The 22889-nt window shown below is 37.4% G+C and overlaps 1 protein-coding gene across 2 annotated transcripts in view; it reads left to right on the top strand.

Annotated features, from left to right (window-relative positions):
* adgrb3 (adhesion G protein-coupled receptor B3) overlaps nucleotides 1-22889 on the top strand; it is a 119786-nt gene that overhangs the window by 37371 nt on the left and 59526 nt on the right. For both annotated transcript variants that reach the window (XM_080868849.1, XM_080868848.1), the window contains exons 3-4: nucleotides 16629-16739; nucleotides 19282-19443. In XM_080868849.1, coding sequence (XP_080724975.1) covers nucleotides 16629-16739; nucleotides 19282-19443 — 273 coding nt within the window. The remainder of the gene's footprint in view (nucleotides 1-16628; nucleotides 16740-19281; nucleotides 19444-22889) is intronic.

The raw sequence follows: 22889 nt of genomic DNA, 5'->3' as shown, positions 1-22889 counted from the left end.
GAAGTGAGGGATTGAAGCTGTAGTCATGAAAGACTGTGTATCCTGCTCTTCTGAGATTCCCCTTGGAAGTTGCTTTGGCTGTGTGCATCTCATGGTTAAAACACGAAAAGTTAAAGCGGACGTCTCTAACGTGCGGTACAAATGTGGCTTTAACAAAGCAAAAGAGCCCTTTCAGCTAATTGTAAGTTGATCACGGGGGAGGTCACTCGATGCATGCTGCCAAGCCGTGGCTGACCGAGGCATTAAAAGAAGGAGAAACAGGAGCAGCTCATTTGTAATGAATTATTAAGAATGTCATATAATGAATCCTGTCTCCTGTCTCTGTGGGGTGCCTGGAGACACCGGAATTGCTGATTGCTCTAACTTCAAATGAATGTATTGCATTTTGCATTAACTTATAAATATAGTCATGGAGAAAGTGTCTGGGCTCATTAGTTTGAGCTATTTACATGTCACTATGTATTAGATGAAAAGCTACATATATTTTGCAACTTTACAAATAATTATGCTCAACACACAGAATGAAGCAGTATTAGCCGTTCTCCAAATACCAGTATTTGGTTTAAATATTTGTAGTTCTATCAGCAGTATACACAATGCCAAATCTGTAATCACAATAAAAGGTGTTTGCCACTATTTCTATGGACAGAATTAACACACAAAAAAGAAAAGTAGTGTCATTAAAGTGACCTTGATTTATCAATAGTATTGCTGGGTTGCATCCCACTTATAATGCTCTATGCTTGCCTGATGCCCCTGAAGAATAGCTGTCTTTAATGTTCTTTGAGTATTAACGATGGACTCATGAGGAAATACATTTACTGTCCCTATTTATGTGCATACCAGCCATTATAGATTACTGGTACTGATGCTTTGGAACAGCTGATCTTGTCATTGAAAAAGAGCTATGCAAATGTGGACAGTGAAACCTGGAAGAAACCTCAACAAGTAATAAAAGTTTGCTTTGAAAGAAGAGAGACAAATCAATAATGTTATGCAAGCAGACCTTTGATTAATTTGAATTGGTCTGCGTTATGTAATTTACACAGTCTGGTATAACAGCATGGTATGGGTGAAGTGTTACCAAATGGTATCAAGTTATGTGTTCTCTTATGAGAGCAGAAATAGAAGCTCAACATATGTAATAGCATTCTGGGTATGTGCTATCAGAAGTAAAGCAAATGACTGTTATAGAACCAGCTATGGATATGTGCGTGAAACTGTCACTGATGCCCCTCGGCTACAATTCATATCTAAAAGGAGGTACATCTGTCAAAGACCAAATTAGGAAATATCTTGAATGATTATATATGTTGTGGTGGGTAGCTGGTTGGATGTGACTGGGACTCATGAGCTGGTCTTCAAATAAGGACCGGAGAACAGGAGCTGTGTGGGAGCTGTTGGAATAGTTCTACCAAGCACTGGATAGAAAAGCCAATGAGAAAGACTACCAAGGCGTTTTATTTTAGGTTAGGCTAAAGTCCTTACTGTCTTGTTTTTGATTTGCATAAACAAGACACTTTGTGCAAACTACAGAAATACCAAACCGATTCCAAAAAAGTTGGGATACTGTGCAGGGTGAATCAGAATGCAATGATTTCCAAATCTCATAAACCCATAGTTTAATCACAATAATAATCACAATAACTGGAAAAAAAAATATACCATTTTCAGGAAAATATAAGATCATTTTGAATCTGATGGCAGCAACACATCTTGAAAGGTAAGACATGTTTACAACTGTGCAGCATTTCCTCTTCTTGTATAAACATCTGGGAATTGAAGAGGCCAGTTGTTGGACTTTGCTGTGGAACGTTGTCCAATCCTTGTCTGATATAGGATTGTAGCTGCTCAGAAGCCCTGGGTCTTGTTGTATATTTTGTTTAATGATGTGTCAAATGTTGTAAAAGGTCGGAACTGCAGGCAAGCCAGTTCAGCACCCTGACTCTTCTACTAAAAGGCCATGCTGTAGTAATAAATTAGATGCAGTATGTAGTTTAGCATAATCTTGCTGAAATATGCCAGTTCTTTTTGGATTGAAGAACCTGGTACCTTACTGATGGTGCCTTTTCACATATGCAAGCTGCCAATTCCATAGGCAATAATGCATTCCCATACCATCAGAGATCCAGGCTTTTGAATTGAGTGCTCATAAAAAGCCAGGTGGTTCTTCTCATTTTTGGTCGACAGTGTCCATATTTTTCAAAATGAATTTGAAATTTCAATTTGTCTGGCCACAAAACAATTTCCCACTTTGACACAGTACATTTTAAATTAGGCTAACAGCAGCATTATATGGCTGATGCCTGATTGAGTTTTAAACTGCATCTGAAAATGGAACTGTGAATTGTGTTTATAGACAATCATTTGTCTGAAAGGGTTCCTCAGCCCATTCAATGATTTCCATGACAGACACCATGTCTGTTTTAAATGCAGTGAGCCTCAGCCAGCCTGAGGACCTGGACTCTGGTAACCCTGTGAAGCTGCTAATGTCGATTTTCAGCCTTGTCCTTTGCGCACAGAGATTTCTCCAGATTTTCAGAATTTTTTCAGATGACATTATGTATTGTAGACAATGAGATATTTTGTCTTCATAATATTATGTTTAAGAACATTATTCCAAATCATTCGAAAACATTTGTAGACTTGGTGAATCTCTCTTCCTCTGTATAATGCTCTTTTTTTAATTTCAAATTTTTTATATATACAGTCATGTTACTGATCTATTGCCAACTAATTGCATTAGTTGATAAAAGTCCCTCCAGCTGTTCCTTTGTAGTACCACTTAGTTTCCCAGCCTTTTGTTCCACAATGCGTAAACTTTTGAATGTGTTGCTGCCATCCATCCATCCATCCATTCGCTTCCGCTTATCCTTTCAGGGTCGCGGGGGGCGCTGGAGCCTATCCCAGCTGTCATAGGGCGAGAGGCGGGGTACACCCTGGACAGGTCGCCAGTCTGTCGCAGGGCCAACACACAGGGACAGACAACCATTCGCACTCACATTCATACCTAGTGACAATTTGTGTTGCTGCCATCAAATTCAAAATTAGCTCATATTCTATTTAAAATGATCGATTTTCTCATGTCTACTGTGAATAAAAAACTGGCGTATAAGATTTGTAAATTAAGTTTTTTTTACATTACTTAATTTTTATGTAGAATTCTCAAGGAGTGTTAAATGTTAACAAAATAATCACGATGTTTTGGTAAAAATGGTTACTTGAGATTAGTGCCAAATAATACCATCAGCAGATACTGCTTTAGCCATGAATATAAACATGGGCGCTAATAATTATAAGCTGTGAAAAGTATGCTAATCTTTGCCTGTTTATCCAACTAACAGAACAAATCCCTAGAATTCCTGACATCTGTGAAGCTGTAACAAATGAATGTGCCAAGATCCCAACTTGATTGATCAGGTAATAAAATAACGTTTAAGAGATAAAGATTTATTTTCTTGATAATGACCCGGTAATGCCATAATTCTAGGGATCCTGCCATTTCATGGTAAATATGCATAAAGTGTTCATAAAAAAGTAATCTAAGAGCTGTTTTATTTCATTCATTATAATTATTTACTCGTATCTTAATCAAATTTTCTGCCCAGTGGTTGGAAACTGGTTCTTGAGAGCCAGGAAAGTGAAAAGACATAAAATGGCCTCAAGCGTGTGTGACTGGATGATAAAAGAAGAAAACTGGAAAAAAAAAAGAATAGTAGTTGTAGTTGACGAATGCTTGATGACAAGCTTGCCTAAATCTATAGCATATCCCCACAGAATGATGACAAGCAGAGTGAAACCTATGTAAATTTAAGTCATAAAATAGCATTCTTTACATCTACAGATCAGATTTTTATTCACTCGTTTATATGTTTAGGTACTTTATTAATACACAAACATGCTACCGATGAACACGCTACAAGAAATTCTCCATTTTAACATTTCAAGTCATTTTCTTTCTTTTTTTTTTTAAAAGTAAAGTAGTAGAATAAGTAATGTCAAATTATTAGTTTTGTATCTAAGCTGCTGTAAAGTTAGAATTCAGAGTTCCTATTTATACACACAGCAAAGAGTTAAACTGTATGAAGTTCTATACTAATGCAGTAGGGAAATTTGTTTATTTTGGGGAATATGATGAGAATTATTAAACACAACAGAAAAAAAAAATATATATAAAATTATATATAGAAATGCTTGCTTGATTATGGGGAACTGTAGCAATAATGAATATTATAAAGATAATCAGTTAAACCACAATTGAAGAACGTAAAGTTACTTAATAAAAAGTAAATTTAAGTAACTAAAGGCAATATTTAAAAGGGAATTTAATTTAAATGAATATAACTTAGAGAATGAAACACAGGCACCATCTTTAGAGAACACTCACTGCTAATGCTACAACAAACAAAGACACAACAATAACACAACAACATAGACACTATTGACACATACACAAAATAAACAAAATAGTGGATAAATGAATGACTGTAAAAGCAGAACTTAGAGAGAAAATACGCAACTTTTGAGTAAATGTTGAGAAGCAGTAATTGTTCCCTCGAAACACCTGATAAATTGAGTGGTGTTTAAAATTGTGTCTCCAAAAAGAAATGAGGTAATAGTAAGTTCAGTATTTTACTGAGTACAGATTGTTCATACCATTGGGATTAGTATATCTTTAAGAAATACGAGGAAAATACTACATAAGAAAGATTATTAACCATTAAATTTTGTCAGACAAGAAAACATATTTCTTACTAGGAATGTTCATGGGGACTAATTTGGTAGTCATTTAAATAACAGAAAATCTAGTTTAGACTAGATTAGACTAGACTAGGGTTAAACTAGTCTAAAAGACAGAAAAAGATTTAAAACTGATCTCAATTTAAATCAACAAATTTAACCTGTATTGTGTTGATATATTAGGAGCTATATGGAACTGTATAACATTGCAAACACAAACAACGTCTGATTAGTTTAGAGAGTCTTGTTAAACTAAAGCTAAAGCTTTGGGAGATTTAGCTGTTACCTGGAAGGGAGGTCTGTGCTGACAGATTTAAAATGAGGTGAAAAGGTGCTTTCATGCATTATGATCCATATGCTTATCCATGTGTTGGGAACAGAAAATCTATATGACTCTTGTGAGTCATGTAGAGTGTATTAATACATTTCTGCATCTCTAAAACATAAATGAACAGAAATGTTATACAGTCTACTTTTATTCCATTCTTTGCATCTTAAATGCATCCTTCTATGTAACCATGTCTTTCTATATATTTAGCATATATTTAAAAAACAGTCTGTGCATATAATTTCATATAATTTACATCTAATACATCTTGGTTTAATCCTGCTGTCCTATGCCTGCATAGTTTTCTGCTGTAGTACATGGTACAGTATGCCCTCTGATTACCCTTTTTTTTTTACATCATTTTATGTCCAGGGAGATTCAATTACTGGCTGAATATTGTTGATTTATGTGACCATTCAGCACTGCCTGGATTTAAAATCAGGAGGAAATGCAGAAAATATGCATTCATCAGTGACACTAAATACCATAATGAGGTGAAAGGATAGTCAGGAATAAAATGGTTCCCTCAATGTTGCGCACTATCCTTTTCTAACTATCTAACTCTGTGTTTTGGGGGAAAATGTAGTTATTGATGCCCTTGAACTTCTGCTTAGTTTAATAAATTCTAATTAGATTAGAACCAGGGAGTGCATGAAAAGGCAGCGTCTTTTTCTTTGTTGATTAGGGTGGAAAAAAATATATGCATATGGCTACATTTTGTGCACTGAGAAGTTCATTAAAACTGCTTTCACAGAAGAGTAAGAGAAGCGAAAGAAAATGTTTTTGTCATTCAGGCTCACATAGACATCCCATTTTGTTTGTTGTGTGAGAAACACAAAATGGACAAGCGGTTGCCTTCGAGGGAAGCGGATTTCTTTTTAGTGTGACAGCAGTGAATAAGTATTTTATCGATTATAAGTATTGATTAGCTAATGCATGTACTGCCACATTTATCATGAGAATCTGTCAGAATATGAATCAAATTAAATGTAAACATTTGGAGGTAAAAAAAAAATCCCAACAAAGTGGGAGATGTTATATGAACACTGACTGGGATGAATTATTTCCTGTAAATTAACTGCTCCTGGTACCATCAGTGAGTTGACAAAGGGATATGCTTTAAATCACCTTCAATTTTTAAGGCTTACTGCACTTTTAACCAGAGGCAGAAGACCTTAGAGCTTTGACTGCATATCAGACAGGTACATCGACAATAATGTGAACTGGCTGACAATAGGTCAGACAGGCTATTCAGCCAAAGCTATTGGGCGGCTTGGGTGTCATGAGCCTTTAAAACTCCACGTTCCTCTGCAGTGAGTGTGTCACCAGCTCCCTATTTCAGTGCTCTGCAGTGCACAGCTGAATGGACAGCAGCCATTGTGTGCCCAGATAATGCACTTCAATCATCCTTAATGTCATCATAGCCAAAAAGGCCCAGAAGCTCAGTTGAAGAGGCTTTATTTCCCTTCATATCCAAGACCAAAAAACAGGGGCTTTAATCACAAGATTAAGGACTGTGATTGTTTAGCGCTAATTATGCTGACCAGCTGTAGAAAAACCATGTTGTGTGTATAAAAAGGGAAATGTGCAAAAGTGTGACTGTTGCAGATGCAACGTTGCTTGAAGCCTCCAGGTGAAAGGCAGTTAAGCAGTCACGTTAAGGAAAAGCTGATGTAACATAATTTGTTGTGTTCAACATTTTTTTTACATAACACTTAATATTCTGGACATGGCAAGCTGCAGGGAAAGCTCGTGGTGTGGTAATCAATTCCATACAATGGCCAACGGTAAGATGTTGAATGGCTAATTGACCACAGTAATGGTGCATGTCTATGTGGTGGTGGACGATGGAGACGTGCACATTAAAAAACAATTAATTTCCAATACTAATGTCACTCTTGGCTGCCTCTGCTGCTGCATATAACAAGAAGCTGTCACTGAGAAGTCATTTCGTACTCCATCTAGGATTTGATCCAAGGAAGACAAAGTTAGAAGGTCTTTTTGGTGGGCCGAGGTACATTTTGTGTTTACTTTTATCGAGGTTACGTGAGAGTTTAGGCTTCTCTTTAGGTTAATGAGTTTATTTAGCACCTCTCTTTCTTTCTTTGTAAGAAATTAATGTCATGGTCTGGTCATGGACGGATTACATTTTCTGCTTCTAGCCACTGAACCAAATTTCTTTTACTCGTGTTTACACTAAACTATTTCAAGCTTCAAGCTTCAACTTTGTACTTTGCCAGCTCCACACGGCAACAAGACATCATGTTAAAATTTTGTGTAATTTTACCATCCATTCATCGAGACATGTCTGTGTTCAGCCATCACTGATGAATACTGCTTTTGGTTGTGAGGTGGGTTTTTTGTTTTTTTTTAATGTTTGCATAGAGTTTTAATTCATGTCGGTTATTAGCACTCACTGCAATTATATTAAACTCCAAAATAATCACAAAAAGACAGTAACCTAATTTCCCCTTCAATCCACATGTAAGAGAAAAGCCTGATAATGCAGATATTGTTCTGAAAGCTGTGGGAGACTACACAAACATCTTTGTTGGTGTCACATTTGTTGACAAGGTAAACAAAGCACCTTTTTTTCTACTGATGAAAAAAATGCAGATTTTATCTAGAGTAGTGTGTGTGTGTGTGTGTGTGTGTGTGTGTGTGTGTGTGTGTGTGTGTGTGTGTGTGTGTGTGTGTGTGTGTGTGTGTGTGTGTGTGTGTGTTATCTCCTATTAGCACTGGCAATACAACTGTTTGTACATAGACACACTGTGCTGTTAAGGAGAAAGTCCAGAGAAGGAGAGATTTGCAAATGAACGGGAATTATCTTTCATTTGTTTACTGCCTGGTCTCTTATCATTTTGTATGAGGTTTATTTCAGAAGCTTCTAGTGGACAATAACCCGGAACCTTCTTCAGGACCCCTCTGAAAACAACAGAAATTAATTATCCTGATTTTTTTTTCTAATGTACTCTTCCTTTTCCAATTTCCCTCAAGTGTTTTGGCCTATTGAAATGACAATTATCTCTTAAAAAAAACCCAGTCTAATTTCAGCAGCACTATTCAAAATAATTTAAAATCAAGCTAGCACTTATTTACTCTATTAGTTTAGTATTTAGCTTCTCTTTGATCTTTTCTTTGATATGCAATCACAGGTTTCTGGATGCTGGCATTAAACCTGAAATATTTACCCAGCATGATTTAATCATTGTTGTTAAGACTTTTCATGGTTTTTGTGACAGAAAGTAGCAAATGTTACTTATTTAACTTTGCTTTTCTGTTACAAAAAAACTTACAGAGAAAGGCAAGAAAAGACTTTACAGAAGCTAAAATAGGCCAAATTAAAACGTAGCACACAGTAACTTTGTGTTTGTGAATATTATGGCTTTCCAGAGATCATCAAGTGGTTAAATCCCCTGACTCTTGAACTAAATGCTCCTCTTGTCCTGGGACTGAATCCCTACAGAGCTTCCTCTCCTATGTTTCCAATTCTCTGGCTCCCTAAACACTTTATTACAGCCTAAACAGAGAATACAGAAGCACTGCCACCCTTATTTTAAAAAGAAAACTGTACGGAGATGGTAGGAGTTCACCCTTTTCATTTCTCATAAGAAAGGAGAGATTTGCTTAATTTGTGGTTGTTAGTAATAAAGAATTCTGACAAAGAGTTTGTTTTATGTAGTTTGAGGGGTGTTATTTATCCATCTATTTAGAATAAATTCTTATTAATTGCCCATTTTAGTTTAACAAAAGCACAAACATTGCTGTATTTTGTACTAAAATATAGCAGGAGTGTCATATGAACTATAATAAAGCTGGAGCTGTTGGTTATATGGTCTTATTTGAAGAGCTGAATATGAAGAGCTACATTATAATGTCTCCATGCAACCTGTCGGGACAAACAAAAAGTGAAAAATAAAATTCCTACTAAATGAATGAAGCCTAAATTTTGTATGTGCTTCATAATAAAATATTGCAGTCAGGTACAGGCACGCTTTGTTTCAAATCTTGTAATAACTGAGATTGTCTCATGTTTCCCGACTTGGCATCAGAATCCATTAAATGAAAATCCAACTGCGCTGTTGTTATGCCCTGACTTGTCTGAGGACATTTCCGCATCGCTTCTACATCCCTTGTAATTATTTTGGAGAGCGTATTTGGTTTAACATGAGCTTAGCCAATGAGCCAAGACAGGGCATGTTGCAGGCATCTTCCTCATGACTAACTTGCATATGACACAATGTTCCCTGTGCTGATAGATGCAGGGTGGCAGTCTGAAGCAGTGGGTTTTACCACTGCAAAAGGATCCGACGTGATTGGTGCTGTGGAAAAGCTGACAGCATGAATTATGAAAGTCTCATTAGGGCTTGTTGGAAATGATTTATCTTGCTACGAAATATGGTCATCCGACCACATTTGCTTCCATGGTTACAGAGTTCATATTGTGTTTTGCTCATTTAATTTCTTAGGTGTATCATTTTCTGTTTATTAGTGAGGAATTTCCATGAACGGCGAACCATGACTCTATTAAATCGAAGGTCACTACTTGGTATGCCAAGCAAAATGGCTCAGAAAAGGACAAGGTAGGCTCTTTGAAAATTGGCTGCAGTCACAAAGGTGCTAAAAAATGTGTCGTGTTTCTCACTTGACAGATGCATTGCTTGGCATGGTGGCGTTGAGCTTGGCAGTGTGCGTGACTGCCAGGTCATCTACTGTGGTTGTACGTTTCTAAACCGATGCCAGGAGTTGCTGCCATAGTTTTTCAATGTCCCTTAGGTGGTGAATTGTAGTAAAGCATATCTCGGTGAATAATTTTGTAAAATTTACAGCAGCATATTAAGATCATACCCTGCTGCCAGAATAAATACATAAATACATCTCTTGTTTTGAGGTGACTGGCCAAAACAAGAGAATATTTCATGAAATGCTTGAGACTGGTGTCCCAGATTTGAAAGCCATCAGTATTTCTATACAATTCATATAACCTGACTTCCCTTTCTGAAATGGTTTCATTAGTAATCAGCTTCCATCCTTGTTTCTGTCAGTGCACAGTAGTCCTTTCAGTTGTGTCCCTGCAGCAGCCCCACTTTTAGTCATGGCTAGTTCAACAGTGTGGCTTTTTGAAAAGGCTGGTGATTTTGCAAGTTATAAGCTGCAATCTTGGCATTGCTTTCACTTTAAAATGCTCCATAGGCGGATCTATTTTCTGATAGCACCATGCAGCTAAACTGAAAGCACGACATATGCAGTTACCCACACTGTCAAGCACTGGTGCATCTTTGCAAAAAAGATAACTTTAAAATGCATGTCTATATTTTATCTTGTTTCATTTCCCCCCTCTTAAGAGAACCAACGTGCAGTCTACTTGCCAGAGGTTGATTTGCAAGCATTAGTTAACAACCACAATAATGCAGACGGTGCTTTTTGCCTCATTCTTTTAATATAACTCAGCATTTGGACTGTGGAGTCAGCATATAAACTGTGTGGCTTTTGACGGTATACATGTTTGGATCAGTTGAAATAATATAAAAACAGAATGCTGATGCCCATTCCCTGAAGTGTATGGAAAAAGAGGAGGAATGATCTGCTCACGGCACCCAGCAACAGGGCTTCTTGATGCAGTGCTTTGATAACGTCAGAGCTCCATCTAGGTTGCTTTGTGAGGTACTGCTCAATAACCTTGTGATTTAACATTGTGCTGTAAATTATCAATGCAATTTCCACTCATTTGCCTACACATCAGTGATGCAAAATATATCCTCGCTGCTAAGAACAGCCTGCATTCTGAGTGCTTGTCTCACCACACTTGCTCCATTTTTAGGCGACTTCACATGACTTTTCAATGAGGTGCAGTGGCAGTTGCACAGAATTCTAATTTGGCTTCAATCTAAGTCATTAGGAGAGTCAACAGGAAGCAAACAGATGGCAGAAGGAATATGATGGATAATTGTGTGTCTCAGAGGACAATTCGTAATTTATATCTGATTCCGTGCAACCCCCTCATTTTCTTAATGAAGGACTAATTGAGTTTTTTACATTGGCTCAAGCATATGGTCCCACCAATAGTGAAGGGTTTCTATAATGGTGGTAAGGAGATATCTTGAGGACAACGGAATCAATTTTAAAGACTGTTTCCGGATGGCCTAACATGAGTCAGTTTGGACATGGGAGTCTATTCATGAGCTAAAATATGATGCATCTTCATTACATCATAATCATTGTTATGAGTCATCATCAGTTATCATCACATGTGTTTACTTTTGGACCCTAAAAAGTAGTCTTCCACTGATACTCAGAGAACAAAATGTACTGTCCTGTTTGAGTAAAAATAAAACTTGGTAGTCGAATCTGTACTCTGAATAAATGTATATTTGATGTTTTTATATCATGTTTTTCTTATGTGCTCCACTGTTACACATTATGACTGACTTCCTTGGACTTTTTTGTTGTTTTGTTTGTTTATTAGAACGTTTCTTTCTTTCTTTACTGCAGTATACTCATTGTTAATTAAAGTTATGTTCCTTTTTTGTACAGAACAATCCATAATCCATCAGAAAAGCCTGTGATCATTTTTCTGCATTGATGTTTATGTTTGAATAACAAAGCAGCGAACGGGGCCTTTAGCACAAATAAGACTTTGTTCAGCTATTAATTACAACACAGCTTTTTTTTTAAGCACATTTTCATTCTTACCCTTTTTAAAGACAAACGTCTAGGTTTTTAGGATCTTTAAATATATTTCCATTGTAATTCATGACTTGAACATAAGTCCTAAATATCTAAAAAGGTACCTACTACCCAGAAATATGACTACATTTGACCAAAATTTGTCAGCCTCAGTAGCATAGCTGTTGAGTAATGGATCAAAGTCAAGCCTGAGCTTGAGGGGTATTTCTCTTCCTAGTCTGTATGGACCGTTGTCTCTATTTTTTGAGAAATTACACTTTTCAAAGTGCAGCTGTAATGAAGTGCTTCTCATTAAAAGCTGCGTTTGTGACAGTCAGTCAGTCAGGCAGGAATGCATGGAGGGCAGTAAGTGAGGTACCCCTGATAGAAGCTACTCATAGCAACTTTGGAGTAAAGGCTCATTTCATGCAAGGTTAGACACATCCGTCATTGGACATGGGTCTGGCTTTTACTACCTTTTAATGAAATTACACATGGAATGTGTCCACATATTGAAGATGGACCTGGAAACGGAATGTCTACCACTGGACTCTGTGGCTGCCGTGATCACTTTCAGTGTTAAAAATCCACCGTAGGCAGCGAATCAAAGTCGAATGTTGACAAAGGTCATGGATCCAGGGAACTTGTGCTCTCTTTGATAGTGTGCAAAGTCTTTGTTTGTAATGTGTTTTTGATGCAGTCAGTAGTCACACATTAATTAAATCAAGCATGAATATCTTTGTAAATATGCCCACTAATTAAGCTTTAAGCCCCAAAAATCAGGCTCACATGAATAGTTTGCTCTGGGTTTAAAATATAAAAACACCAGGCTATTCTTCTGGTGTAAGCATCATATGTAATAATCTGCAGAGGTTACAGTCCTGTGGTGACAAGGTCGGTGCTTCCTTGTCCATAATCTGAGCAGACATTTTGTAACATTTTGACCAAATACATATTTCTCATTATTGTTTTGGCTGCTCCACGGTTGTCGTGGCTGGTTCTGCATGCAGCACTGGCTTTTCTAACAGATGTACCTCTGGAAATCTAACTGGAACAAAGGCGCTATTTTTCTTTCCATTCCAGAGTGGCCACACATATCTCGCAGTAAGATCAACTTGAGACTAGCCACTCAATCATTTCAGCTCCTTAAAGTTGAGAGGAAGGTACTTTTGCTCAGAAAAGCCTAATCTGATTCTCAACCTCTTTATTACTCACCTGATTTGTTGATAATCCCAGACGGGCAAGCAAAATGGCTGCCATTACAAAACTGATGGCACAGCATGGTAATAGAATTTGCTTGCACCTTTTTAAAGGATCCATTTTATTTTTATTTTTTTTGCACTTACTGAAAATAATTGCAGTTTTGATGCTGCATTACTGAATGGAATGCTAATTCTGCTTCTTCAGTTAGCAAATTAGGAGCTTTTAAAAATGTAAAACGCAAGAAGAGTGTGTGCATTAATTTGTCTGAGGTTTTGTTTATGGATTTGGTAAGAACTGTTGATAGATAGATAGCATTCCTTCAGTTATCAGTACTTTTATGCATTAACTATAAACCAAACATATTAAAAAAAGTAGTTAAGGTGTACATTTGCCATGGCCCTGGCCCCATGTTAAAATGTTGTAGACAGAAAAAAGCAAAATGTGGTTATCACTGATTTATTCACCAAGGACTTTGAAGCAAATAGACCTCCTTTAAGCCAAAGGAATTCCTCCACAAAAAATGTTGCCTATTTCTGGAAAGAAATCCCAGTATTTCTCATTCTGAAATTAGGCTAATAGGCACCAAAGTAGTTGTATTGCGTTTCTTGTCCAAAAATTGCATGCTTTGCCAGTGAAGCATTACATCGAGGTTATGTGCAAGAAAAACTAAGTGAACGAATCAGTCACTGCAGGGTAGCAAAGAAAGGTAACAGTGATGGATTTCTCTAAATGGCATTGTCTTTCCTTTGTTGCGGAAGCATGATGGATATCAACAATAAGTATGCTCTTTAGTCCTGACTGAGAGAGAGACATCTCATAAATCTTAAACTTAATTTTCTTTCAAGCACACATTTTAAAAGTTCTAAATACTGGACCAAACTTCAAAATAATTCTGTCTGAAATGGAAGAAATGTTTTCAAGTAATGACATGCTAAATACATCAACTGCGCTCTCTGCCTTGTAACACAGTGAAGACACATTGTTTTGGGGTGTCTTTGACAAATGACAACAGCCTATCCCTCCAGTTATTAAAAATCTGGTTTCTCTCTCATATTCATCCTTACATGGCTACAGGCTTGAATACAATCCCAAGTAGTTCAATTATACCTTATTTCCCTGTACTTTTCTGGTGTCGTGTTTTGACATCTTGCTTCTTTTTTTTTAAATATAAATTCGACCTCAGGCTGTCTAAACACAACATTAGGATTAACATCTTGGCTTTGTGGCATCAAAAGAGGCTCCAATCTCACGGACTTAAAACTGAGATGTCTTCTGCGCTAAATCAGCCAGCGCTAATTTGTGTACCAACAGGTTGAGCCTTTTTAATAGCTGCCTGTCCAGACTGATTTAGAAATAATCACTCAAATATCAGCCACAAAATGATGAATCTGTGACTTCGAAGAAAGACTTGTATTTAAAAATGTGTTAAAAATGTGTGTGTGTGTGTGTGTGTACTTGCGCTGTAATAATTGCCATCCAAATATCTTACTGACACCACTCTTAATGACATGCTGCAGTGCCTTTGTTGCACTGTTGATCATCAGCTGCTGATTAGGTGTGACTGGCTGCAAGGCTAATATCACCGCTGAGCTGATCAATGTTTCGCAAAGGCACATAATCAACACCATGAAAAAGTATGATAATCATCGATGATTCATGAAGCCAGCGATGTTGATTGGTATCTAAAAATGACAATACAGATTGTCACAGCCCCTGACACCATATGTCCTTTTTGATACCTGAACTGACACCAAGGTCATTATGCTTTGCACCTTTTTGTTTTTTAATCATTGCTTGCACTGAATGCTACTGTTGGAAATGGATATTCATTCAAAAAGACGCATCACTTTAAGGGCACCCAGCTAGCCCCACTGAGCCAAGCGGCAAGCGAGTTTTACTGTATGCCGTCGTGTAGATTTTAGTGTTTTCTTCCATTTGTATGAAATAATTAAAAAGCAGCGCACGCTGTTATTTTTAAAAAATTTCCCACAAAGAAGCAGGCATTCAGACTGACTAAATCAGACAGGCCTTTTATTCTGCCAAATGAGGAATTAGTTTATGATTCAAGACACCACAGGGTAGAGCATGAAACACTGTAAAGCAATAACATGTCAGAGTATCTGCAGCAGTTAGCCTTACACGGCTGAACGTTAGATGAACTGCCTGCTGTTTGTCCAATCATCAGTGTACCTGCTCATTCTTTGTACGACAAAGAGTTCACATTGTGCTTTCTACCTAATTTCAGCAAAACAGATGTGGACATGATCAAATCAGACTGAAAGACCTTTGAACAAGCTTCTAAAGCGTGTTACTTTGTGCAGTCACGGTCCTGAAGATCCCAATCAGCATCAAACGGCTGCGATGTTTGTTTCTACCTGGCGGCTTTCCCTCCTTTCATTGTACCCTCTTAATATTCGAATTTTTTATGCGAGCACAAACACAGTGTCCTTGATGCTATACTGGGTAGTGATGTTGTTTGAATCTAGCTGCGCTGATTTCTTTCTTTATTTTTCTTAATCCAATCACGGAACATGTTTGTTGATGTGATTTGGTTAATGCCAACAGTCTGATGCGCGGATTAGACAACTGTCTTTTCTGTACTCAAGTGATTTACCGTATAATTAGTCATAACATTTCTAACTTTCTGTGTAACGTGATCAGATCAGATGACAGATTTCTCCCTCTGTGGCTCACTTTGAGGGAGGTCAGTCTTTCGAGGCTTTCGGCTTGGTGCTGGGATTTAGCAAAACGAGGCTACAAACTCTATTAGGAGAGATCATTTAAGCACTCCTATCAATGGCTGATGCATTGTATTGTCTAATGTACTAACATAAGTTATGTGTAAATCTGTTGTTAATGCATCACCTGCATTGCCTATTTGCGAATGATAAAATCACCTCATTAGGCTCACACTGCCATAAGTAATGCTAGATTTTAATTAAAAACAAGAGTTCAAAAACAATTTGCATGAGCTATTTACAGTATGATACATCTGCTTAAAAGAGCTGATGCAAATTCCTTTCTAATTGCAATATTTCTAGCATCACTTTTCTCGGTGTCGCTTGAAAACACTGTACTCATTGTCTCTTTGTTCCTTTATGGGAAGCAAAGAGGGCATGCATTGTAATGAATACAGCTCAGAATACATTTGTCTAAGCCTCTCAGTCTCCTGGACTTGCCCATCCAAAAATAAATCACACAAAGATGACAAAGTGTTGAGGAAACCGTGGATCAATAGCATGTTATGTCCATGACCCCCCCTCCTCTGTGGCTTTCTGATGGCTTACACATTTTTACTTTCATTTATTTTTCTTTTCTTTTTTGGGTGTGCAGGCGGGTGGGAGGGCGGGCGGGAGGGAGGGAGCTGGTCTAATGAAGTGTTAGTCTTTAAAAACAAACAAACAAACAACAACAAGAAAAAAAACAATGTGAGTTTATCTGCATGTTTGCTATGTGTCTACGCTGTGCTTTCAAGCTCAATTAATACTTCCAACTCACCCGTATAAATTCGTTGCATTGTTCTATGCCATAGAGAAAAGGACAAATTAAATACAACCTTGTGTGGTCTTTGTTTCTAGCCATGTACTGCAGTTGCTTCAAACATCCTGAAAACAGTATGTAATAAGCTTTTTGTTCTCAGAACATCATGTTTAAGCCTAGCTTTCATATGAACCTCTATTCTGTCCCATAGAATATGGAATGATCGGAGAGCATACAGTAAAAAGTCAGCGGCCAAGATCAGTTCATGACACAAAGGCCCTGCAGGAGCAAGCTGAATCTGCTAAATTTATGGCACAAACTGGTAATACAATAGTTATGTTTCTTGACTTTATTTTGTTAACTAAACTTAATTTCATCATGCATGCTCTCTCTTGTACTGCACCTTTTAAGTGGAAATGTTTTGCATTATTATTTTTCCTACTCATTCTCTATTGCTACATATGGACGAGGAAGAAAATTTCCCATTTCTCTAGGAGTATTTACTTTGAATATAGGACATAATTGGGTTTTGTGGGTCTGTTTGTTTTATTGTCACATAGTGAGTTGGCGAGTGGATTACTCATACAGTATATTCGGGGAACATTAATTAAACAGCAGTTTAAAACTACGGCCCAGATGTAGTTAATTGTTTCCTCCAAGGCGTGATAAATTAAATGTCATTCGATGAAAAAACCCACCCTTTCGGCCAAATATGAAACACATACTTGGCAAAAGTTGAACTGATAGATGTTGCCCTTAGAGATAAAATGAACCTGTGTGGTTTCAGCAAGTGTAGCGAATTCAAAACTTAAATGTTCTAAATTCATTATGGCTTTTACGATCCACCAGTTTTGGCATTTTTTTTAAAAAATAAAATCAGAAAGTAGTAAAACAAGTTAGGTACAAATCCAAGCAAAATCTTTATTTTGCTTTCATTATTTTTTAAGTATCTTTTGCTTTAATATAGCTAGACAACATTTGTTTTTAGTGGGTGGGTTTAGTTGTAGCTAATATTAAGTTTTTGGTTTTTTTATTTTAAGTTTTGGGAAATGTTTTATTTTTTTCATGTGTTGTTTCGTTTAAATTGCTGTCATTGTTTAAAAACTCCTTTCCTTTCATTGTCATTTTAATTTATGACGCACTGTACATGCATTCGCACCACTACTAACATATACTCATTAACATCTCTTCATTTTCCCCACGCTGTAGGTACGTTGTTTCCCTGTCGAGTTGCATCCGCTGTGCTTTTCTGTTTTCTCATTCTCACACAATTTACTCTCCCTGTACTGCCTCATTTAACAAATTGATCCACCTCTCAGTCTATTTTATGATCTACAAAATTAAGGGCAGGGTTAAGACCCCTATTTGGCTGAATCTATGTGTCCTTGTTACAACATGCTGTGAAACTACTTTAAATTCTGATATGATTTGATGACTTTCAATGACATAAATGTATTCAGAGCTGAAATTGAAAATATTTCGCTTTGTATTGAATTATCCCTCCAATGCATAAAGCCTCAAAGAAAATGAATTCTTCACCTGGATTTTAACATAATCGTAGAGCAATTATTCGGTGACTACACTCATGTGGGAATTTTATTGTCCACTCACTTGTCACCAAATTATTTATTCTTTTTCTTTCATTCTGGCTATCGTGGCTTTGGAAATCACCCCACTGCCTCATCATACTATGCAGCTTTATTTAGCATCTCATGGCTTTTTTGGGGTACCTTTTGTACCATTAAAATTGAAAGGCTCAATGCGGTTTCTTCCTTTTTATCCTTTAAGTTAACTCAGACATCTCCAAGTTAATGTAACAGCTATGGTCCTTTACCTCGCTAATCTGCTATACTTTCTGCTACGTATGATGATTTAATGATGATAAGTCTGCACGCGGAGTTAAGCAACTGCAAATTCTCCCTATAGATTTAAAGGCCTAGCCCATAAAGACAGACTCACATTCACATCCTGTGGCTTAAATACCACAGATTACACGTCCTTCTGGGCATCCACAATTTAAATTTAAGTGTACGGAAAACCTTCTGCTTTGAGCCACTCATGAAAATGGCTGTGATCTGCTGAATAAAATCAGCTAACTTTCTCATTTTCCTCCATCCCTGCGAGTTAACAACTTGAGCTAGATTAAAAAAGATTTTTTTTTTGAAGCCATTGCCTAAAACACAGAATTTGCTCCAATGTTGTCAAGGAAACTAGATAGTTTGCTGCAGTGCAAGGAAATCCACATTTAAGACCCCTTTCTGAACTAACACCCATTAAATTCCATTTTTATTTTCTCAGATGTTGTCTTTTCTTGCATGCCACCATGAAATTTTGTTTTTGCTTATAGCGAATTTACTTTTTTAAAACATAATATTGAGTTCCACTGAAATGCATGACCTTTTTTTTTTTTTCAATGAATTGAAAGCGATAGATGTAACCCTAGTGTCTACTGTTCATTTTTTCCAACCATAGCTGTACCTTTTCTGTGATCTTTGCATGAATTTGGTGTAAAAAGGCAGATTAATATACAAATTACTCCTACACTGGAGAGCCATTTGTTAATGCTACTACTCCCAGTGATTGCAGCCACAAAAACACTTTTATGCTGCCTGCAAATGGAATCACGAGTCAAAAGAATTAAGCTGCCAATTCAGTATTCATCAAAGATCACATAAAGGTAGAATAGACTGTATGCTAAATTTCTTCTTTAGGACCTGACCTCACCCCACCCCGACGTTACTCATGTTGGCTCCTCCCTCTTTTACTCAAACCTGCCCACATTGCCCCACCCCGCCCAGTATAAGCGGTATAAGCCCCAGGACCATACTACTGCATTTAACTAGTGTCACCCTTCTCCCACACAGGTGAATCAGGTGCAGAGGAGTGGTCCCAGTGGAGCTCATGCTCTGTAACATGCGGTCAAGGGTCGCAGGTGCGAACAAGAACATGTGTCTCACCATACGGAACACACTGCAGCGGCCCTTTAAGAGAATCAAGGGTTTGCAATAACACTGCCCCTTGTCCAGGTAGTGTTAGCCGCAGATTCTTGAATATTAATGTTTTGCACCTTTGTTGTTGATATGGGAGGAAATGTGTTGTTCTGTTTTAACAAATTTCTGAATGTGTCTATATTTCCAAATGTATGCAGTAATAATATAATGAATCTAATGCTTTGTTTCTTTGATGTTATTTTGTGAATGTTGTTTTTCTTTTTTCATTATCATTTTGAGTTTTCCATTTCATATAACTGTGAATCAATTCATCAGCATTGAAATGGTTTAATGACATGTGGATCCACATGGAGCCCGGGGAGCTGTAGATACTGATATATCGTCAGCTTCATTTTCTTGAAGGTCAACTGTGCATTTTAAAATAGCTTTCTTCAAACACCCTTTAAGGCATTTCTTCCTCAATCCATGATGGCATGGCAGATGAGTCACTGGCACTCAGGTATCAGCATCAGATTCTTTGCTGGCTGGTGATTGCAGCATGAAAATGTTTGTCAGAATGAATCTGGTAGAACAGCGTGTCACAAGTAACCCCTGTCAATTTTTATTTTTTTCTCCCTCTTTTTTTACTCCCACAAATAAGTTGATTTAGCTTTCGGGTTTAGTCAAAGTATCTGATGGCGATCATAAACACAGTGCATCCGAGACCGCAAACTCCTAAGTAATTATGGCCGATCAAAAACACTGCAAGCTGCATCCTCTGACATTCTGATTAGTGATGTATCATATCCTATTTTAGATAGAGTCTGTCTAAGTGGGAAGTTGGTGGTTTTCAAAAGGGTCATTCCTTTAGTACGCGTCAACACTGAGAGACAGAAAGAGAATGAGTCATCATTATAAAAGAGCATCATTTCAGCCCTGATGTGACTCTTCAATGCCCAGTATTATTCAGTTCAGAAAGCATAAACCCTGCTGAATTATCACTGTGGTTCCAAAACTTTTTTCAAATAACAATGGAGAAAATCACCATAGAACTGTGCCTTGACACTTAGGGGAAAGTAAAGCAATTAGAAATTTACATTTTTAAAAGAGCAACAAGATAGAGATTCTAATTTGCTTTTCTAATTTTCACTTGTTTAATGAGTTTTTAGTTCAGACCGTATCAATGCACTCCTGCTGTGTTGTTAAATTGCTCTGACTATAATACTTGAAAGATGACGGATTTGCTGTTCTCTTACTTATACTTGAAATCTACCACTAGGATCAAAGAAGTTGTTTTACCAGGTCATCCTTAAAATACTTACATAGCACTAACTATACTTAGTTACCGTAGCAAACTGCTACAAAGAACTCCAGCCTGGCATGGGGCCACATGAAACACAGAGTATACATCTAATATTCTGTAAGGCAGACATATCGATTAGCTTTCTTTGCTCTCTGTGCTATGCCAAGCTTAGAAGAACACCTCCAAAATACATTATGCCTAAAGACACATCACTTCCAGTCAAAAGAAACCTTACCTTATAGTTGCCATGACTGAAAACAGCAACATCGTCTGTGAACGGCGTCCTGAGCTCTGCATCTTGGGATCAAGCATGCTGTTAGAAATCCTGGGCCTACATAAGTTGTGATGCCATACACAACATGATGGAATATGCCAAAATACAGCAACACATCTGCTGTATGAAATATCCCCTGGGTTGTAAAATGCTAGTCCTTTCACAAGCCAAGCAACAAAAACCCATGGCATTTTTCTGTTGAATCTTATTCGCTTTATTCTTAGTAGCACAGTCTACAGGAATTCTGATATCTGACATTTCTTCAGTTCAGGGTTTTCTACAGCACTAACATTCAGTGCATATTTAAGGTTACTGTTAGATTCTTAAACTGTAGCACACAATAAGATATTCATCAGAATAACATTTTTCCTTACATATAAGATAAAACCAGGAGGAAAGTACATATGTCTAAAATCTGATTCCATCCTGAATAAAAGTTGGCATCCTCTGTTTTTTGTAAACACTAATATTATTTCACCATCAGACATTTCACAATGTGAGGTTTGGTAAAATCATAAAGAGCTATACCTTTGACATTAAACCCCTCTGGCTTTCTGTTACTTAAGTTCAGTTAGCCGGCAAGCTTTGCAATGTAAATCCACAGGAAGGCTCTTTGATGCCATCCCTTTGAACACGAGAAGGAAGCATAAACTGTGCTACCTATCTGCATTGCTATGAAGTGTCACCCAAGGTAACAGGTTTATCTTCTTTTTTTTCTTTTTTTGTGTTGTCAATTTTTTTTTAGGAAGGATTATATTCTAAGTAAAGCTAGCTACATCATCAGGTCGGGGTTAATAATTTAAAGTTAGGTTGTTTAATGCCGCTCATACACTCCATAGCTGCCGCTAGCTGCTAGGTTTCCTGGTTTGGTTTGCAGGATATATTCACCTATGTTTAGCATGGGCACTGAGGACAATTACAATGGAATAAAAAATGAAGTGTGTAAAAATAGAAAAATAAGTGGAGAATAAGTAAAACACAGGTCAAAAACCTACACTTTAGAATCAGTACAAATATGTCAAGATTTTACATGCATGATAATGTATAAAATCTTGTTTAGACATTTTGGTTGACAGGTCTTTTTCTATGAAAAAACCCTCTGAATTTAACTGAATTACAGTGTGACAGATGCAAATCTACTCCACTACAGAAGCATTGATTGGGTTATCTGAAGCTACTTCAAACCACTCTGTATCAAAAGAGAAGGCACTCAGAAACAAAATAATAAATACTGTATGGTGACTACAGTTGGGTAAAAGGAGCTAGCTAGCAAGTTAAAAAGGTTAAACTTCACTGGAAAGCAATGAGAAGGCCACCCAAATCCCAGCTTACCTCAAATTAATGAAAACATTCTTGGCAAATGCAGTTGCTTTGTCCATCATCTTGTAGTGGTCCAGGAATTTCACCTCTAGCAGACCAATAGCATTGCTCATGGACATCCCTGTAAATCATGGCTGCAGTTCAGAGAAAAAGTACACAAAGGGACAGAATCCTATTCCATCTTTGCTAGCTGTGGTGACTGCAAGCTTTGAACTCGAATATTTCAAAGTAAAGGCTTCAGTCACCATGGGCCACTTAGCTAAGAGCATCAAAGTAGCGCCTAGAGGCACGGGCCGGGACAGACGGTAGCTTGCCTCATGGCGGACCATAGGCTTGATCCCAAGATCCAACTACTCTACAACTGATCCCGAGATCTAAAAATTTGTACTGCGGGGACTTTAAGCTTCTGCACAAGCTGTGGACAGCGACCCTTCTGAAGAGGATTTATCAAGCCCCAGCGGCCACTGTCCAGCAGTCAGACATACATTACTAAGGTCTTAAGTCCTGTTTGTAGTCAAAAGATGATAAGACCACCAGATATGCTGTGTTTACAACAAACCTCTATTAATTGTGCGCATGCTAATTTGCAAGTGCAAGACATGAGAAATTCCTCCCACACTTCTGAAAATGTAGAGCCTAATCACG

Source organism: Rhamphochromis sp. 'chilingali', assembly GCF_963969265.1.
Source record: "Rhamphochromis sp. 'chilingali' genome assembly, chromosome: 20".
NCBI classification, from domain to species: domain Eukaryota; kingdom Metazoa; phylum Chordata; class Actinopteri; order Cichliformes; family Cichlidae; genus Rhamphochromis; species Rhamphochromis sp. 'chilingali'.
This window is presented reverse-complemented; position numbering and strand designations above follow the sequence as displayed.